Source organism: Cajanus cajan, chromosome 10 (genome assembly GCF_000230855.2).
Source record: "Cajanus cajan strain Asha chromosome 10, NIPB_CcT2T_4, whole genome shotgun sequence".
In the NCBI taxonomy this organism is placed as follows: domain Eukaryota; kingdom Viridiplantae; phylum Streptophyta; class Magnoliopsida; order Fabales; family Fabaceae; genus Cajanus; species Cajanus cajan.
The window spans coordinates 51,407,791-51,426,718 of record NC_138526.1 but is presented as its reverse complement, the minus strand read 5'-3'; the positions used below and the strand labels follow the sequence as shown (position 1 = coordinate 51,426,718).

The following is an 18,928-nucleotide window of genomic DNA, read 5'->3' as shown; positions in this document are numbered from 1 at the left end:
AAAAGATATAATTAAAAATATTGTTAAAGAATGGCTCCTAACAAGAGCATTTTAAAATGTTTTCTTCGATGAGAATATTTTTAAAAAAATGTTATTTTAAAATAAATAAAATTTAATTTATTATATTATATTTAAATTTTTCATAAATAAATATATTATACGGCACTAGATTATTTTCATCATTGATTGTTTATTTTTAAAATATTAAAATATAATTAAAATATATAAATTAAAATTAATTTTTTTTTAAAAACCCTAAACATTACATCATAATAGTGGAAAATTCATGCATGACGAAAAAGGATTGATACAAAACAGCATTTTTTTTGTTCTTATTTTAAAATATGACGGAACTGCTTGAAATTAAAATACAGAGTGGCTTTATCAGTTTTTCCTCATGAAATTGCTCCTTTGATGGAATCGTAAGATTCATAACAAAATACTACAACTTTTTAAAATTTATTTTATATATATAATATAAGATCTCGTATTGACTTTTTTAGGGTTTGCTTTTGTAATCCGTTAAAGGAAAAAAGGGTGGCTTTTGCATTAATCTTTCTTCTGCGAACATACACGTGCATGGTTGAATATTAATGTCTTCCCAATATGTCTACACAAACTTTCTTAATTGAAGCCTCTTTAAATTCATCTCAAACATTAACACATGGCTGCGCATGCACCACTCGTTCATATCTGCATGTAATAATGACTTCTAAATCAATTTAATCATTTCATACTATCTGCCATAATTATCAAGTTAATTTCATGGATTATGACGTACGTTCAAAACTTTTCTAATTCACATTTTTTTTTCTTCTTCCAATAATGCACCTGTCTTTATATAGGATGAGTAGTTTATGTCACAGTTTTGCTCAAATTAATTGTGAATTAACCAATCGAGTGGAATGACCAGTTCTTTATAAGTCTTATTTAAAGTTTTTTTTTCTTTTATTCCTTTCGCTTTTCCTAAATTAAAAAAAAAATAATAATAATAGGATGAGTACCCAGCCTGCTTAATATCAATGTCTGAATTTTTCGACTAGCAAAATGCCATGAGACTAGACAATTATGTCTTGTAAATCTAGACTGTACAGAGGAGCTAAATCATATTAACTGTTTTTTTTTCTTAGTATTTTAATTTGTGTCATAGAGTATTTATTATATGTACTAAATTTTATAATAAATAAAATATATAAATTTAAAATTGAGATTTTTAGTCATGTAATTTAAAAAAATCTTATTTTAGTTCTTATGGTTAAATTTTTCTAATAAATTTTTGAAATACTGTAACATAAAATTCACATAAAACACACACACACATTTTAAATTTGAGAGATTAAAAATAAATTTATTCTAAATTTGGTTACTACTAAAAACATATTTAATTAATTTTTTTTCTATACGAGGAGTTGCACATTAATTGTTATACTAATAACTTGATGATGAATAAAAAAAATCCGTAGAAAATATATTAAATTAAGTTTTTTTTATCAACTTATAGTTTATTATAAATTATACTTTTAAGATAATGCGTGTATTTTTTAGCAATATTAACGTAAATATATATTGTTAAAGTTTGTATTAAATATAAATATATAAGATAAATTTTTAATTTTATTTGAAAAATAACATCAACAGTATTTAATGAAATGTTTTAAAAGTAATAATATTTATTTTTAAAAATAAAAAAAATTAAGTATATGGAAATTTTTAGAGTAATTTATTATAGTTTATTTAAAATAATAATTAAGGATCAAAATTAAGGGATAAGTTATATACTTATATATATATATATAGTCTAATATTTATATATTTGAATTATTATTTTGAAAATATATTCTATAAAATAATTTTGAAAGATTAATTATTAATAAATATTTATTATGCTATATACAAGAAAATATCTATATATAAGAGGAGCATTAAGAACACGCTCTCTTTTATTGATTAAAATTCATTATAAAAATACAAATTCATAAAAGATTCGATAATAAGATATTTAAATGAATTTCAATTAATAAAAAAAGGTATATTTGTATCTTAAATTGTGTATTTCTAATACTATATATATATATAAGTATTAATATATTTTTATCAATAAAAATATAATAAATATTTAAATTAAAAAAAATTTATGTATTATTTTACGATTTTTCTAATGTATGTCTGACACACTTTAACAATTATTAAAATTCATTATCCAATGCCACTTTTTAAAATATTTATTATGTGAGAGAGTAAACTGTAATAAATAACATTAACTCTATTTTTTAAAGTGTATTTAATGTCATTTTTAACCTTTCATTTGCCTTTTTCACTCCCAACTAAAATAACAATGAAATATATTTTAACAAAAATATAAAGTTGTCCACATTTCTTATATTCGAATTTTATGTGTATTAAAAATAAAACTATATAAGCATTAAAAATAATATAAAATTAACGAAAACTATATATGTGAAGATTATTTTTCTGATTAAGTTATATACGTATTAAAAATAATATAAATTAATAAAAACTATATTTTTTATTAAAGTATATTTCATTATTATTTTGGTTGGAAGTGAAAAAGATAAATAAAAAAAAGGTTAAAAATGACATAAATATACTTAAAAAAAATAAAATTAATATTATTTATTACTATTTACTCTCTCACATAACAAATATACTTAAAAAAAATGACATTGTACAGTGAATTTCAATTGTTAAAATGTGTCTCACGACACATTAGAAAAATTGATTATTTTAATTCTCTCAGGAGCATCTCTATTGCATGTGGAGCCCAGTAGTTGTGGGGGGCAATATCCTTTAAAAACAAAAGAATACAAAAGGTACGTCTTGAATCGTAGTTAGGCTAAGTTTAGAAAAGTAGTAAGATTCTTCATGTTTCAAATTAATTGGGTGTGCCATGGCATTTTCCTCATAGTCTTTCGTAAGCCTATAACTATGAAGCTATATATTAAATGCTTAATTAGGATGTATATATATGCCTACTCTATTATGTTATAACCAATCATAGTGTTTCCACTTTAAAAATAACAATAACAATAATAATCATATTTTCTTCAAATTTTGTCTTCAAAATATCCATGATGATAAACTAATTAACTAATCATGTGACCATGGAGTAACTATAATTTATAACTATTTTTTAATCATTTTTCAAGATTATAGTGTGTGTTATCATCAAAATGTGTACTCCTGTATCCAAAGTCCCATTAAGATAAAATCAATAATAAATTGTCGTACGCATAATAAGATTTTGAATTTAATTATGATACAGTGATTACGTAGACAAAATAATATTGTTATCCAATTATAGATGAATAATAAGATTATTATTTTTGTAATTTTTTTTTATAATAACATATAATTTTTATTGGAAGAGATTTTGTCTGAGACAGATATGATTATTATAAAGATAATTTTTTTACGAGTGTTTAAAATAATTAAAAAATAGATCAAAACAATATTATGTCAATTGATTCACAAATTTTGTAGCTGTAATATTTATTTTAAAAATCATATTTTCTATTTATAAACAATATAAATGTTTTGACATTTTTTTTTCTCATTTTCATATATCACATGTCATCGACATATTAACGTATTGAAAATTAAAAATATATTTATGTTTTTTTTATTAATCAAAATAATAAATTTCATTTTGACTTTTGTTGAGTTGCATTGTGTTTTGTTAATGAACCACCTCATATTCGTAACCAGACAATACGTGTGAATTCCGATGATATGTAGTAATCTCCACTTAGAAAAAAAAAAAGAACAATATATGACCAAGCTGTGACTGTGTCGTGGCTAAACTGATGAGGCACAGACAAATGCATGTTTCATATGATAACACTTAGCATGAAGGTATACTAATGGAGAAAGCAAGGGTTACATAATTCAAGGGTTTTGATTCAGATTTCTGTCGCACAACACTAATGCCTGCCGGAGGCATCTGAAGAAGACACCGAACCGAACTATGGTGGAGTGGCACTGGCAAGGGACAAGATCATTGGATACAATTATTTCACATGTTTGCTTGAAGTTGACCTTCCCATGACTATAAATTAACACTTTAATTTCTTTTGACAAATTTGACTATACAATATTTTATTTTTTAAGAAAATAAAATACATTAACTCCCATTTAAAAATATTTTTTTTATTTCTCGTTGATATCATCTTTGATAATTTAATCGATCAACATGTGTGAACCATATATATATATATATATAGTTATGTGTAAAATTGAATTTCAGTCCTTTGTTTATTTATTTATTTTTCAAATTGATCTCTTTGTCAATTTTTATACTAAAAATATTAATTTTGATTGATGTGATATCTCTCATAATTTATCACATGTTATTAAGTTGACAAAATTAATGTAATAAATGGATAGAAGACTCGATTCTAAAAGATTAAATTAAAATAAAAAAATAAATGAAGATCAAAATTCTATTTTAACATTTAATTATTTATTTTATTTAAAGTTACGTGGTATATATTTTTTTATTTTATAGTTACATGTATTTTTATAGTAGGTAATTGAGTTAGAGATTAACTCTTTTAACGAGCGTTTTAATTAGTTTCATTTTATACAGAAATTCGAATTTGAATTCTTTATTGAGAAATTAGACATGCACTATTTCAATCAATTAATCACTGATACGTACTAAACTTAATCAATTTTAGTGTTTAATCATATATAACAAAATGCTGTCAGCTTATTAGTCAGGTACTCAGGTTAGTGGTTAATTAGTTACAACTAAAGTAATTAAGTTAGAGTTTGTTACAATAAAGGTGTTAGTTTAGTTGGCTCCTTATAAATTAGAATTTTAAACAGGTTAATCCAATTTCATTTATCAAAAAGTTTATATTTTTAATAAGTCAAAAAAAAAATTAACCTAACTTGATTCATCATGGATTGATGGATTAAATAAATTTAATCTAACATATATTTTTTAAAATAAAAACATATTAAAAATCAAAATAATAATAATTTTTTAAAACAGTCAATTTTTTTTTCCAATCAAATCATTCATCGATTTAAATAGAAATATAAAATAAAATATCATTTGAAAGATATTTTTATTTCTAATTATTAAGGTAGAATATTTTTAATTTTGATTTGTAAGTTGGTTAAATAGGTTAACCTAGTTGAACTCAACTCAAATTCATTTACTTCACAAATTAAGCAGATGAAGTTGAAAGTATAATAAAATCTATGATTTTTTTTTTTTATACTTGAACTAACTCAAACTTATAGTAAGTTGAATTGATCCATTAAGTTAGATCCACCTTAAAAACTCTATATATATAAAAAATAATAACTTAAGATTTATCGATATTTAGAAGAACAAAATGAATATTTTTAGGTTAAATATACTTGTTTCGATTAGTTTTTTCATAAATTATTTTTGAAAGCATTATTTTTATTATTTAACCGTATGGTTAGTACTTTTAATATTTAACGATTCGCAATTTTTATTTTCTAAAATTATAACTAAAGTAGAAGTTAATTTATTTCTGACATCAAATTAGTATCAATACTTGTGAATGTGGTCCCCAATGTATTTCACTATAAGTTTTGAGAGCATTAATTTTGGGCTTCTATACTCTTGCGTATGTTTCCATGATGTGTCAAACTACACATTTGTATGTGATTGAAGACCCGTGACAATTTTGATGGTTCTCAATCTCATTGTACTGTGATGAAAAGTTAGATCAACACTGACTAGAGATTTGATTTCTCTCACAGCTCATTAATCAAATTTGAAGGACATGCCTTTGTTGCACTTCTTCTGTGATTCTTTCTAACAAATGCATTCTTTGGAAGGATTTATTTAAGCCTATCTTTTATAATATAAATATTTGTATGACAATTTGGAAGAGTCTATGAAAACAATTTAACATAAGTCCACAAACTATATCTTTTTAATTTATTTTAATGAGTTTTTAGATAAATTTTTAAGACAACTTATAACTTAAATGAAATTGTTTGATTTTATTTTCTTAATTTTAAAAATAACTTATATATAGGCACTTACATAATAAATACTTATTCAATAAGAGCTTAATTAAACTGTTTAAAAAAAACATGCACAAGATCCATTTTTCCTTTCTTCTATTAAAGTGACTCATCCCTTTTTAACAATTGTTAGCTTATATAGGTGTAAGGTCAAATACTAAAACCATATTTTTTATGTATATAGTTTGGAAGGATATTCTACTTTGTAAGTTACATGCCTAACTATATGGATAGAGAATAATTACTCGATTCAAATTTATTTTGTTTTTTTATTTATAAAATCATAATTTTGTATTATTATAAAGATATATATTTTCCATTATTGATCTGGGGTGGTCCAAATAATAAATTCACACTCAAATTAGAGATGATTTCTTTAAATTGTCTAATCAAACACAACTAAACATAATAAATGAAAGTTGTGACATTCGTAAAGACTCTAATACTCAAATTAAAAGAGATTTTGAGATAATATTAATTTATTAAAATAAGAAAAAAATATTGAACTACGAGAAAAAATATATAGTATATAATTGAAAGTTATATATTGATTAAAGGGGTAAAGACTATTATCCACTCATATGAACAATTATTCACTCAATGCTTGCAATTTTAGTCCTAGAACAATTGTTAAAACTAATTATGATGCTTTCTAAGTATTTGATGTGATAAGATAGAAGGTAATATTAAATTTAGTTTACTTTGATGTTTCGAATTGTTATTACTCCTCAAACATGTAATTAGATTAGTCTCAAAGTGTGTACTCATGTGAGGAGTTGTTAGGTAAGTCAAGATCCTCTAAATTAGGGTTAGAATTGGCCTAATTGCCTTCAATGATTTGATGAATCTTGACCAAAGTTTGGGTACTCTTTTTGTTTCATAACAATGTATATTTGAACTAAATACGTTGAAAAATAATTTATTTTCCATATTATATCTCTTTAAAGGTTATATAAAAACAATTAATATTATTATTTTTAAATTTTTTTTGTTATCGTCTAATAAAGATAATAATATGATAATTTATCGTTTTGAGAAGAGTATTCTTTTTGCAGTTTCTAGACATACTTTATTACAAAAATATATCCTTCACATTGATTTTATCATTACATGAAATCTTAACCTTTTAATAAATTTTATTAGTATGATATATTACTTTGATAAAATGGGAATTTTAAACAACAAATTATTGAATTATAAGACTTGATCATCTCAACCAAAAACAAAATTACATCGAAAAGATCCGTTCCCATTTAATTTGTTACTTTGTTTTCGAAACTTAGTATCAGCAGTTTAACTCTGATTTAGTGTATGCTTGTTTATGCGTTGTCTTTCCGAATCACGTCTAAGATGGAGAAATTATCACAAGTAATTTTGGTTTAGACTTGAAAAACACGAGATTTAATGGTTGACGAAACACAGAGTTTGTAACATATCATATAATGTTATATTTCATAAATAATGAAAGATATCAGATAGCATCATATTTCATAAATCAGAAATGATATGTATACAAAAACAAACAATTGAAGACCCTTCTAATTAAAACCTGAAAACTATAATCAACACCCGTCAGTGACTTTTTCTTTTCTAGAAGAAAAATGTAATCAACAAGCATCAGTTGGCAACCTGAATATTGGTAAAAAAAACAAATAGAGGCTAATCATCCAGACAATGCAGGATAGTAGTTTTAAAAAATGCCATTTTACTTTATGCTGATCCAAATTCGGCAAACCACTTCGCATGGCGTTCAATGTCAGCCTGAGAAACACTTGGTTGGACTTTCTTGAGAGCTTCTTCAAAATCACACATTGCAATAGGATCCTTCGAAATTTCATCCTTTGACATGTTCTTTATCTCATCACGCGTCTTTCCTGCTATCTTACGCCTCATTCCATTCAGAGAAGCATCACGGCACACATTTGTCAAGTCATCTCCACTATATCCCTCTGTCCGCCGTGCCACTTCATCTATGTTCACATTAGGGGCCACCTGCATGCATGGTGCAACATAAAACTCTGCTTACTGTCAATTTCTTTCATTTTGCTTTTTTGCTTTTTGGTAAATAAGTACTTCAATTCTTCTCAATTAATTAAAGGCTTCACAATAAAAGACAATAAACAACACAGTATCAAACTTAGTTTTTTAACTCAGTGGTCGAAAGGCTTAATCCAATGATTATAAAGCTTGTCCTCAAAGACAAGTACTTCGAAATTCTATTCTTATAGTGTTAAAATAATGTTTCATTAATAAAAGTTATTTTTTGTGAGTATAAATTAATCTTTAGTTATCAACTTTAAGATATTGCACGAATTGTATCCATGAACCAAAAGAAAAATACAACACAGTATCACAGTAATGTAACATCCTAACTTGCCTCTACTGTCTTCAAATTGATACGGATCAGCTCTTTACGACTCTCAAAATTTGGAAGAGGAATGTATATACGCTTTTCCAACCTTCTCCTGCTTTGCATTAACATCAAATTGGATCAATTAGTGGTGACTAGCATAAGAAGATTTCAGAACAAAATATAACTCATCATTTCATTTATAACTTGTGAAGTTAGGCAGAAAAACAAATACAGACCTCAGTGCTTCATCTATGTCCCATGGAAAGTTGGTGGCTGCCAAAACCATTACTATTTTACGGGTACCATCTTCATTTGTGGAACTATTATTTACACCATCAACCTGAACTAGAAGTTCAGACTTCACCCTTCTGGATGATTCATGCTCCCCGGAAGCCCTGACGAATAAAAAAAGTTCAGCTCATTCAAAGTTCAATCTCTCACAGCCCAAATTAAGGGTGAGCTGAAGCATAATGCCCCATAAAGAAGATAGACTTACCCCCTAGCATTGCAGAGAGAATCAATTTCATCAATGAAAATTGTACTGGGTGCATACGCTCTTGCAAGATCAAACAAACACCGTACCATGCGCTCGCTCTCTCCACGCCATTTAGAAGCCAAAGTAGCAGAAGAAACGTTGAAAAAAGTGGTACCACATTCGGTAGCAACTGCTTTAGCAAGAAGCGTCTTCCCAGTTCCTGGAGGTCCAAACATGAGAACACCTTTCCACGGTCTCCTTATTCCCTGCAACAACACAAACAACCAACTCCATTCAATGAGTGGGAGTGATCCATATCCATGAGAGCCTGCTTAATTAAACCAACAAAAGAAAAAACAAACAGCATCTTCTTTCACAAAAAATTCACCAGCTTCATGTATTTGTTAAAACAACGTTTAATTACTCATTTGATTCTTATTTTCCTACAATCTTTAAGGTTTAGTTCCTATACTGAAAAACAACTCATTTTAGTTCCTACATATACACTTTTTTTTAAAGCTCATTTTAGTCTCTATATATTTACTTTTTAATATGTTTTAATTCTTACAATTTTGAACGATAGTTACTAAAACAGATTACAAAACGTATGCATATGAGTAGTTTTTACCAACAAATTAGTTTTTACAAAACAGATTATAATTTTGCCAATAGTTGCAATCCAGAATATTAGTGCAGCATATTACCTGCTATGATAAGAAATAACGAAAACAAATTATCAATTTTTATATAAATTATAGGTGTTTTTTACTAATGAAAAAAGAATAAAACTTAGATACAATTAATTAATTAAATGTAATTGGTATTATTTTTCAGTTGAAGTTTTATCTCAATGTATTAATATATGTTAATGTATATTAATTAGACCTGCATTAAATACAAATATATAATACCGAAAAGAAAAAAAAAAAACTTTTAACTTTGAGCAGAGGATGACACCTAAGAAACATAAATAAATGTATCTAAAGTTTGTGTTTATTTATTTAAATATTACTAAATAAGTATTATGTGTATAATTAATTGTGGGTATAAAATCAAACATTTCCCTATAATAATAAATAGTATAGAATAAATTATCTCATAGAGTTGACAGACTCAATTGATGAATTATTATGTAGTATATATATTTGCAATAGCAATGAGAGTTGAAAATGGTAACCTGAAAATATTCAGGCATCCACAAGGGAAGCACAACGGCTTCTTCTAGAAGCCTCTTGGCTTCATTGAGTCCTGCAACATCATCCCATCTCACACCAGGAGACGTTTCTAACACATCCCTCTCAAGCATTTCTGCTAACTCTGGATCACCACCTTCATATTCTGACCTCTTTGACTTTCCATCAGCCCCATTCTAACCATAACAACACAATAATAGTAATAATAAATCACACATTTATCAATACAACACGAAATCATCACATAAACACAACTCACAGCAACTGAATGCGACTTCCCGGTGCCTCTCTTCCCTGTGGGGGCGGGAGGCCTGGGCCCAGAGTTAACCCTGGGCTTCGCGGGCTTGGAGGCGGGCCTGGTAGGACCACGGGCCCAGGCCCCGTCCTTGCGAGGAGCGGGCCTGGCGGGCCTCCTGGCGTCGCGAGTGGGCGGCCTCCAGACGTCGGGATCATGATCGTGGATGGAGGAAGTAGAAATTGGATACTCATCCAACGGTTGAAAAAGAAAGGACGATTTGTGTGAGTGTGTGGGGGTTTCCTTAAACGCTCTTCTCTCTGCGTTTAGTTGTTTCACCACTTCCGTTTCCTCGCTCAGCGCTTTCTTCACCTTCATCCATTTCGCTCGCACTAGAGGCTCCTCCACGCTGTTCAGGTGCCTGAAATAACAAGGTTGATGTTGATATTGAATTGAATTGAAACGACGATGGATTGGATAAGGATTGGTTTACTTGCTGATTTGGGCGACGGCGCCGTCGAAGAAGATGATGGAGGTGTCGTAGAGGCCTTCCAGAGCGTAATCTCTTGCCAATTTAAGGTGCTCTTGCAGGCCACTCAATGAATTCCCACTCATTTTTTATTATTTTTTTTATTTTTACTCTAGAATTTCAAAAACATAATGCGAATGTTCCCTTCATGAATCATGTGGATTCATTCTCAACTCATCTTCTACAGTTTGGAGTGGTTGGCGTTGGGCGTTGGCTGCTGGTAACGGAATGGGCCCACCACTCCCCCCAACAAACTTGCCATTTCCATAATCAAACTTCAACTCGAACTCCAGGCCATTGATTAAGCTAAAACAATCATATATAAGTTGATTCACATGTATCTTCATTACAAAATTTCATTTGAAATGGAATTTTTTCTATATAGTTATACTTTGATCAAACTTTGGCTTTTTTCTTTCTTTAATTATTAATAATACTTTTGTTTCCACATTTGTTTTATTTGAATTTATATGGAATGTTAATTTAGGATCACCCATGTCATTAGTAATGCCATCATGGTTGCGAGTTAGGCGTCTAAGAACCGAAAATTACAGGTTGAGACTAAAATCATTTCAAACCAACCGAATCGCTATGATGGGATCAAAGAATACTCATTGTCAGTTAGTGTATGCTTACCAACAGATGTTAGCTCAAGGTGAAAGGCTAGTTTTAACAACCGATGAATCATGATTTGGTTATTGATTAGCGTGTGTGTATATTTAGTATTTGATGTACTTTGAGTAAGAATAGAAGATAAAACCAAAAATATCATTTGTTATGCTTGACGCGTAAATATTTCAACATGATCAGGTTGCTTAAAGTGCTCACTTTTAACTTCCAAAGCGGTAGTGACAGCAGACAACTACTGCCAACCACACCAATGATCAATGGTGGAAATTGCTTTAAGTTTGCAGTAAGTGAACTAATGAGGCAGAGAAAAAAGAGGAAGAGAGATGGAGGAGAACGGAAGTGTCTCTTAGGAGAAATATTAATTGCTATTGCATCTACATTATATGTGTGACAGCTAGTATTATAACTAAATATTAAATGAAATGTGTTCATAAACTTAGTAGTGGTCAGATGACATCTATGACAGGGCATCAAAATGTAAAGACACCACACTCACATAGTCACATGGAAGACACATAAATCTACCATAACCACTCTGCTGCAGTAACTCTCATGAAAACGATGGATAAAGCAAATATCGATAGGCATAGAATATTTTTGCATGTATGTAATAGAATTTAATGAATATGAAAGAAGTGCATGCATCTATTTGGAATATCAAAATGAAAATAACAAAAACTTGCTATCCCACAACTTAACAGAGTATAAAATAAATCCTCCATTTATTCAAATGCACCAGTTGCAAACTTGCTACATTGGCAAGTGAAATTTCTTTGTATTGGTATCTATTATTTTTCACCCTATGGAGGCTTGGGAAGGGGATCTGCTATGATTAATTTTTCAGTTACTGACGCAGTCCATATCTAACAAATTCTTCTAAGCCTTTCTTCAGCCTTTCTGCAGCAGCTCTGCAATCATTCTCTGTCAAGCCTCCAAATGAAATTCTAAGATTTCCGGAAGAACCGCATGCACTCCCTGGGATCACTGCAACCCCGTGCTTGTTAATTAGCCATCTAACAACCTCAAAATCATCGTAAGCATTTCCGTGTGGGAGCTTTGCCCACAGGTATATGGCACCTTCTCCTCCTTTCACAGAACCCTCTCCAAGAGGGGAGAGAGCTTCTAAAACAATTTCTCTGTTCTTCTCAAGGCTTTTTACGTTGCCTACGACCCATTGAGGCCCCTGTTCCAATGCATACAGCGCAACATACTGTGATAATATTGTAGCACAGATGGGAATGTTGTCTTGAACTTTGAGAAGTTGAGCAGCAAATTCTTTTACTTCAGAGGGGTATGCTATCTGCAATAATCAGGTATTAGTTAGGACAGACTAGGCAGTACTGGTCTTTTAGCACTAATAATAAGTTTGCAACTGAAAATGCAACTACTATGTTGCAGCGAAGAAACTGATAAGATAGAACATAAAGTGGAAGTTGTATAGACATGTGTTCATTATCCGAATTCTTGCCTGATTTGCTTACTGTGTGACATAGAATAAGATCGGTGTTTGTTTTTTCTTCTTCTCCACACTAGAATAATACTATGGTAAGGGATATTAATTGTTAAAAATAAAAGTAAAAGAAGCTAGACCAAGGCATGGCTTCTAAAGTCGTGGAAATCTAGGACAATGCATGTTGTGTTGCTTCGCTTGAAAAATTAAAATTTACAAGTAAAATCACTTCAAAGAATATCAATACGAAAACTCCAACAGGACATCACCAACATTTACTGTTCGAAGGTCTCACATTCCGTCTCATTTCTTGGAGTACAACTTATATATTTATTAGAACAACTTCACTTAATGCTAATTAGTTTTAAGAAGAAATCTAAGATGGTATCAAAGTCTATATAGTCCACTTTGGTTCTAATGGGAAACTTCACTGGATGCTAATTGCTAGTTGGTTTTAAGATGAAATCTAATATTTACAAGCTCCATTGGTTGTATAACATGGTTAATAAATCCTTCTTTCACTAAAGATGGTCATATAAACTATAAAGTATGATGTTTCTCTCTCCTGCCGATGAAACTAAATAAAGAGAAAACTATAAAGTGGTACTTACATATCCAACCCGCCATCCCATCATTCCATATGCTTTTGAGAATGAGAAAACATTAACAATGTGGTTTGCCTCAATACAAGAGTGTTTCAGACCATCATACATAAAATACCTGCACACAGAATTTGTTTAAAAATAATTCTAGATGTATGAACTTGCAACTCAGTCGATATGATTCGGAGACAATGTACAATCGTTTAGGTAGTCATATTCAGTAGGATCTCATATGGATGCTATAAAGAACAGCAGGTATGACCATAATATAAGTGAAACATATTAAAGATTTATCTGAAATGATAAAGAACGGAAAAACTTGTCAATAAACTAATCAGGAATTTTCTTGAGCACAAGCTATGTAAATGTAATCAATTAATTAAATGGTCCTAAGAAGAACACAGTCTTTTTTTTAGTTTCTTTTCATAATTAAAGAAAATAATATGATAAATTTTCTATTAGCCTAGCAAGTTAAAAGACTTACTCGTATGTATTATCAACAACAAGCCAAGAGCCAGCCTTCTCGCAGAGATCTGAAATCCTCTGATCAAATAAGAGAAAGCATTTACTTAGAAAATTTATAGATTTTTAAAAAATACTGTTATGGTCAATCAGCATATTTTTCAGGAATATTATTTTGTGAGGTCAAATACAGGCATACTGGCCGCACAAGAAGATTAATAAAGAAGCATTTCTAAAATCATACTAGCTGTTGATATATTCAAAGGGGAAGAGAGAAAGAAAGAGACCTTTAGAAGGGGCTCTGGAATGTAAGTTCCAGTAGGATTGCCTGGATTTACAACAGTTACAAGCTTTGGAGCCGGTTTAGTTTCTGATAATATTCTTTCCAACCAGTCTGAAAATCAAGACAACTGTGATAAATATCCTAAACATGGAAATCCAACATCAGAAGAAACTGTAAACTTGGATGATTATGTCCAACAGACATCAATAAGCCTTCTAAGATTCTTGTCATGTATATGTATAAGGGATAGTAATGAGTAGATAGCTGTTCATCATCACGTGCAACTTGTACATAGCACAACAAGTGAAATTACAAATGGTACAACCTAATCAACCGCCGGTCATTTGCATGCACAAGAAACAAAAAATTCAGTTAAATAATCAATATGATTATGACTTATTTGACAATGCAAGTTACAACTTCATGCAACATCATAAAACACTCAACGGATTGGACATACACAAATTTATAACAACCCAATATACCTCCTTAAAAGAGGAAAGGTTTACATGTATACAGACCAATCCATCCAACTATTAACCAATATGTGAACCCCACGGATGGAGGAAAAAAGATGCTCTTAGCAACCAAAGATTGCTTTGCTTCCCTAGTCCATGCCAGTAAAAATGGATTACAGTAACCAGATCATGCAGCTACTTACCTGCATCGGGATGAAGTGTGTCTGGGTTACCAGGACCAACTAGTATATTGGTAATGCCAGTCATCTGGAAGGACATGTAGGCATTGAAGTAGTAAGGAGCAAACAGAACCACAGAATCACCCGGGTCACACAGAGTAAGAACTAGATTCACAAATGCCTGTATTTGTAGGAATAGAATAAATTATCACAAATGTTTAGAGATGAGCACAACAATACTGGTGAAAGCTTAAACTATACTGATCAACCAAACAAAATGAGTTCTTTAGTCATTAACTCATTATCTTTTCTAGGATATAACAAAAACAAAGAATATAAAACAAAAATTACATGATTGGTTATTATTGATAACCTGACCTGATTGGCACCTGCTGTAACCATTACTGAAGATTTGTGCAAATTATTTTCATCACGTAACTACATAAACATGATAAAAGAGAATAAGTTAATTCATTAGTCACCGAGATCCAAGTTTCATATAGCAAAATAATTGGTCACAGAGCAAATAAGATACAAATACAAAAGGCCTTGTGACAGATCTATAACATCAGAAAAAATAGCTAACACCAGACTGCTAGGAGAAAACTTTGTTACATAAAGTAAAATAAAGAGATTGAGCCATAGCCAAACAACAATTATAATCTAAAAAAATTATCTTGACTTGTCCAAAACAATTAAGTTACGACCCAAGTTCAGCTGAATCCATATTTAGGTTCCAAATACAAACATAAAGCAATTGGATAAAGCCAAGAGACCAAAGACTATATACTAGACACTAGTAGGTCTATTAATCTACCTAATCTAATTAATGATCAACTTGAATTAATTTCTCCATAAAATGCAAATATAACTGCAGTGTCAATCTTTGTTAGTTCCAACATATTTCAGAATCTACACTACATGAGATTTCCACCAAAGGAAAGTTCTGTCTTGTGGACAATACATTACTATGTTATCTACATATAATCAGCTTTAACTGAAGGTAAAAGAAAGAGACATGTACTCTTCCCCTTCTATTTGTTAAACAATTTAGAAAAAGAAATTATTTCATTTTGATTGTCATTTTACAATATCAAAGAAACATTCAATGTATTTTTCCTATCATATCCTTTAACTAGATATTGTGGAGTGAGAAAATATAAAAAAGTATAGATGAGAAAGAATCCAATCTAACTAATATATAAAAGATAAAGAGTATATTAGAAAATTGCATAATAATATTTATGAAATCTAAAATATTAATAACATTTCTTAATTGCAAAAACCTTAAATGTAAAAAAAAAGAAAAAAGAAAAAAAAAAGGAATGGGGGAGTATTATTCTATATAAATAATAAGAGTTGTTATCTTTAAACAAAACAACTATCAACATGTATGTTGTAAACTGCCTTGGATTGTCTAATTCAACTGCTACAAATGGCCTTCAATAGGTTTTTGACCTGATGCAAGCCTCAAGCTACGTTCAAATGAAAAGCTTCAAACAGATAACTAGAGTTTCCAAATTCCCACTAGTACATGATACAGATTGCAAGAAGAAACCATACCATTTACCTTATCGATTAATGCTGCTCTGAGTTCAGGAATACCTTCATCGTTACCATAACGACTAACTTGCGGCTTAGTTACGAGGTCTTTCACCTTTTCCAATGCTTTCTCGGGAGGTTGCCAATAAACCACCCCCTAAAGTAGATAATTTAAAAAAATCCATTACAAATTGCAACTAAGGAACAAGCAATAATACATAAAAATCAGAAGAATCCTAGTGGTCACCAGTCACAGCAATAAAAAATTAAGCAGAACCATGAGCCGCAATTAGATGCATAATCAAAACCACACTTTAGCAACCAATCCTATATGTAAGCTATACCATACAAATCAGTCCTGGATTCAACATTAAATCTGCCTTCGCAAATTAAGGTGAGGCCTCATGATTAACATTCAAATAGAGCAAAGCAAGCAATATTATAACTGTGTTATGAGACAGACATCACAAGTTAACCACCCCCCACCCCCCAAAAAAAAAAAGAAAGAAAGAAAGTTCCATGTGTGATTTTCTAATTCATTTCTATTGTTTTCTATACATTCTCTCTAACTTCAGCAATATTGAGGCAAAATATTCATGGATATGCCACTCCTTATCATTTCCTGTTTCTCATTAAAAAAAAATGTTGTGGCTCAGACATTTTCTAGATCAAGAAGGCAGCAAATTCCCAAGAATGTTAAAGGTCTGTCGACAATCATCATTCACAATTTCCTAAAAGGAACAAACCCATATAAGTCCGCACCAAACATGTCCTAATTCTTGAAGAGTAGTAAATAAACTATAAATTATTCCCATTTCTCAATATCTCCAAAGCACCCCAAACTTCCAAGCAAACTACACTAATTTATAATCAAACATTGAAAACACCATCTCCTCCTCTCTCTGCCTCGGCAAAAATCACCAAGGGGTCAGATTAGTAAATAGAAACAAGCATTGGAGATGAAAACGTGGGAGACAAAAAAGACCTGGGCCAAAGACACGGCATTCTTAGCTCCTCGGAGCAATTCCTGCATCTGCAAACACACCTCGGTTATCAAAAACATAATCAAGCATCATCAATCCAAAGGCGAAACACTCATTGGAAGGGATCAAATTCCAATGAAGAGAGAAGTTGCATGAGAGTGAGTTGTGAGTACCTGAACCATAACTGGCATATCAGTTTCCAAGGCCCTCTTTGAAAGCTTTAGGAACGAACCCATGTCTCACCAACCAAACCAGAGAATGCCCCGATTCTGTGATCTTGCCCTCCACCCGTGAACCCACCTAACCAAAAGAAACCAACTTTCAAAGGCTAACCTTCAAAAAAAGGATATTTATAAAATAAAAAAAGGAACAAAAAGTAAGGGAACTTTTAGAGTTACAAGAAATGAAGTTTGTCACGCTTGAAGAAAAGGCAGACAAGGCATGAGGGCTTTTTATCACGAAACAATCTATCTATCTATATATCAAGTTCAGCAGCTTTTTGGTGCTTTAGTTTGTTTGACTTTGCCTTGTCAGAATTTTCCCACTAGGACCGAATCGGGGTTGGTTGATTGATAGAATGGAACAAAAGAAGCAACTTCATCCACCCAAGTAAATATTCCCTTTATCTCTGCGTCAAAAATCAAAATTGTCTCTTTTGTATCTTTTTTTTTTTTTTTGGGTAAAAAAGGTGATTTTTTTTTGTATGTGTTTGTTTGGATTGATTGTTTATTGCAGCGGACAGTAATTCCCAGAAATTGAGGGGTGAGTTTCTGGGAAGGATGGAAGACAAAGGATCTTTGAACAAAAACAATTACTCATGCACGTGCGGACAATACTCTCAACAACATTGGATCGACATGCCCAAACGATGTCGTATGCTTTTTTTCAATTTTTTTTCCTCATTCTATAGAATCTATACAAACCATGACAATAAATTTTTAGTAGTATTTTATAGTTTTTATATATATTTTCTCAGTAATAGTTAAATCATCATGCAATCAGATTTACCGAATAAGATAGGCTTAAACATGTGTTTGGATAAAACAAAATGAGCAATGATAGAAAAAATAAAATTTTAACGATAAATAATAAAATAATATTTAAAATAACTCAATTATAAATTACCAAAAAAATAGATACATTTCATTTTTATTAATATAAATTAATTCTTATTATCAACCATACAGATCTAAATTACAAATATTTGGATTTCTCTCTTTTAAATGTGAAGAGAATCGATGAGCTGGTGAGTCAGATACCTTTTATTTTTTTCACAGATGAAACAACGTCACACTTTGTCCCACGCCTATGTGATTACACTGCACATGCATCCTGTCTCTCGCCACTTGTCTGCATGCATATTGACGAGAAGAAATTAACAAAAACTTTACATAAAGTGAAAGTTTTGCATTTAGTTGGAGTAGAACACAAACCAATTAACAGTTAACAGAATTATTTTTTTCATCTACCAGAATGGAGCTCGTATATATTAACAAGTTTACTACACCCACACATGTTGGA

General features: G+C 30.2%; 2 protein-coding genes and 2 long non-coding RNA genes across 5 annotated transcripts; 2 read left to right on the top strand and 2 right to left on the bottom strand.

Annotated features, from left to right (window-relative positions):
• Positions 1-7,542: 7,542 nt before the first annotated feature.
• ERH3 (P-loop containing nucleoside triphosphate hydrolases superfamily protein) lies at positions 7,543-11,007 on the bottom strand. Its single transcript, XM_020367563.3, has 7 exons — positions 10,783-11,007; positions 10,314-10,710; positions 10,039-10,230; positions 8,883-9,127; positions 8,623-8,781; positions 8,411-8,498; positions 7,543-8,025 (listed from the first exon to the last, which is right to left on the bottom strand). Exons 1-7 carry the CDS (start codon positions 10,902-10,904, stop codon positions 7,744-7,746), a joined length of 1,485 nt encoding a protein of 494 aa, XP_020223152.1. The 5' UTR covers positions 10,905-11,007; the 3' UTR covers positions 7,543-7,743.
• Positions 10,728-11,277, top strand: LOC145952549 (uncharacterized). Its single transcript, XR_014429972.1, has 2 exons — positions 10,728-10,868; positions 11,006-11,277. It is a non-coding gene; the product is annotated as an uncharacterized LOC145952549 (long non-coding RNA).
• A 798-nt stretch (positions 11,278-12,075) lies between these two features.
• On the bottom strand, positions 12,076-17,959 carry LOC109805483 (Pyridoxal phosphate (PLP)-dependent transferases superfamily protein). Of its 2 annotated transcripts, none has more exons than XM_083064956.1 (10): positions 17,806-17,959; positions 17,581-17,725; positions 17,410-17,457; positions 16,453-16,581; positions 15,261-15,320; positions 14,907-15,063; positions 14,250-14,356; positions 13,985-14,043; positions 13,510-13,618; positions 12,076-12,748 (listed from the first exon to the last, which is right to left on the bottom strand). In XM_083064956.1, exons 2-10 carry the CDS (start codon positions 17,641-17,643, stop codon positions 12,293-12,295), a joined length of 1,188 nt encoding a protein of 395 aa, XP_082921082.1. In that variant the 5' UTR covers positions 17,644-17,725; positions 17,806-17,959; the 3' UTR covers positions 12,076-12,292. The 2 variants fall into 2 exon arrangements, with proteins under 2 accessions (XP_082921082.1, XP_082921081.1); XM_083064955.1 differs by having other exon boundaries at positions 17,581-17,707; positions 17,806-17,953.
• On the top strand, positions 17,897-18,397 carry LOC145952550 (uncharacterized). Its single transcript, XR_014429973.1, has 2 exons — positions 17,897-18,016; positions 18,143-18,397. It is a non-coding gene; the product is annotated as an uncharacterized LOC145952550 (long non-coding RNA).
• Positions 18,398-18,928: the final 531 nt, after the last annotated feature.

Bases quoted from the DNA above. Each gene is read 5' to 3' on its own strand.
- LOC109805483 (XM_083064956.1), bottom strand. From the start codon at position 17,643: ATGGGTTCGTTCCTAAAGCTTTCAAAGAGGGCCTTGGAAACTGATATG. The intron at 17,458-17,580 runs GTACTCACAACT...GTGTGTTTGCAG, and splicing joins ATATGCCAGTTATGGTTCAG to ATGCAGGAATTGCTCCGAGG. The intron at 12,749-13,509 runs GTAAGTACCACT...TGATTATTGCAG, and splicing joins TGGGATGGCGGGTTGGATAT to ATAGCATACCCCTCTGAAGT.
- ERH3 (XM_020367563.3), bottom strand. From the start codon at position 10,904: ATGAGTGGGAATTCATTGAGTGGCCTGCAAGAGCACCTTAAATTGGCA. The intron at 9,128-10,038 runs GTTACCATTTTC...GTGTTGTTGCAG, and splicing joins GGATGCCTGAATATTTTCAG to GGAATAAGGAGACCGTGGAA. The intron at 8,499-8,622 runs GTCTGTATTTGT...AATGCAAAGCAG, and splicing joins GACATAGATGAAGCACTGAG to GAGAAGGTTGGAAAAGCGTA.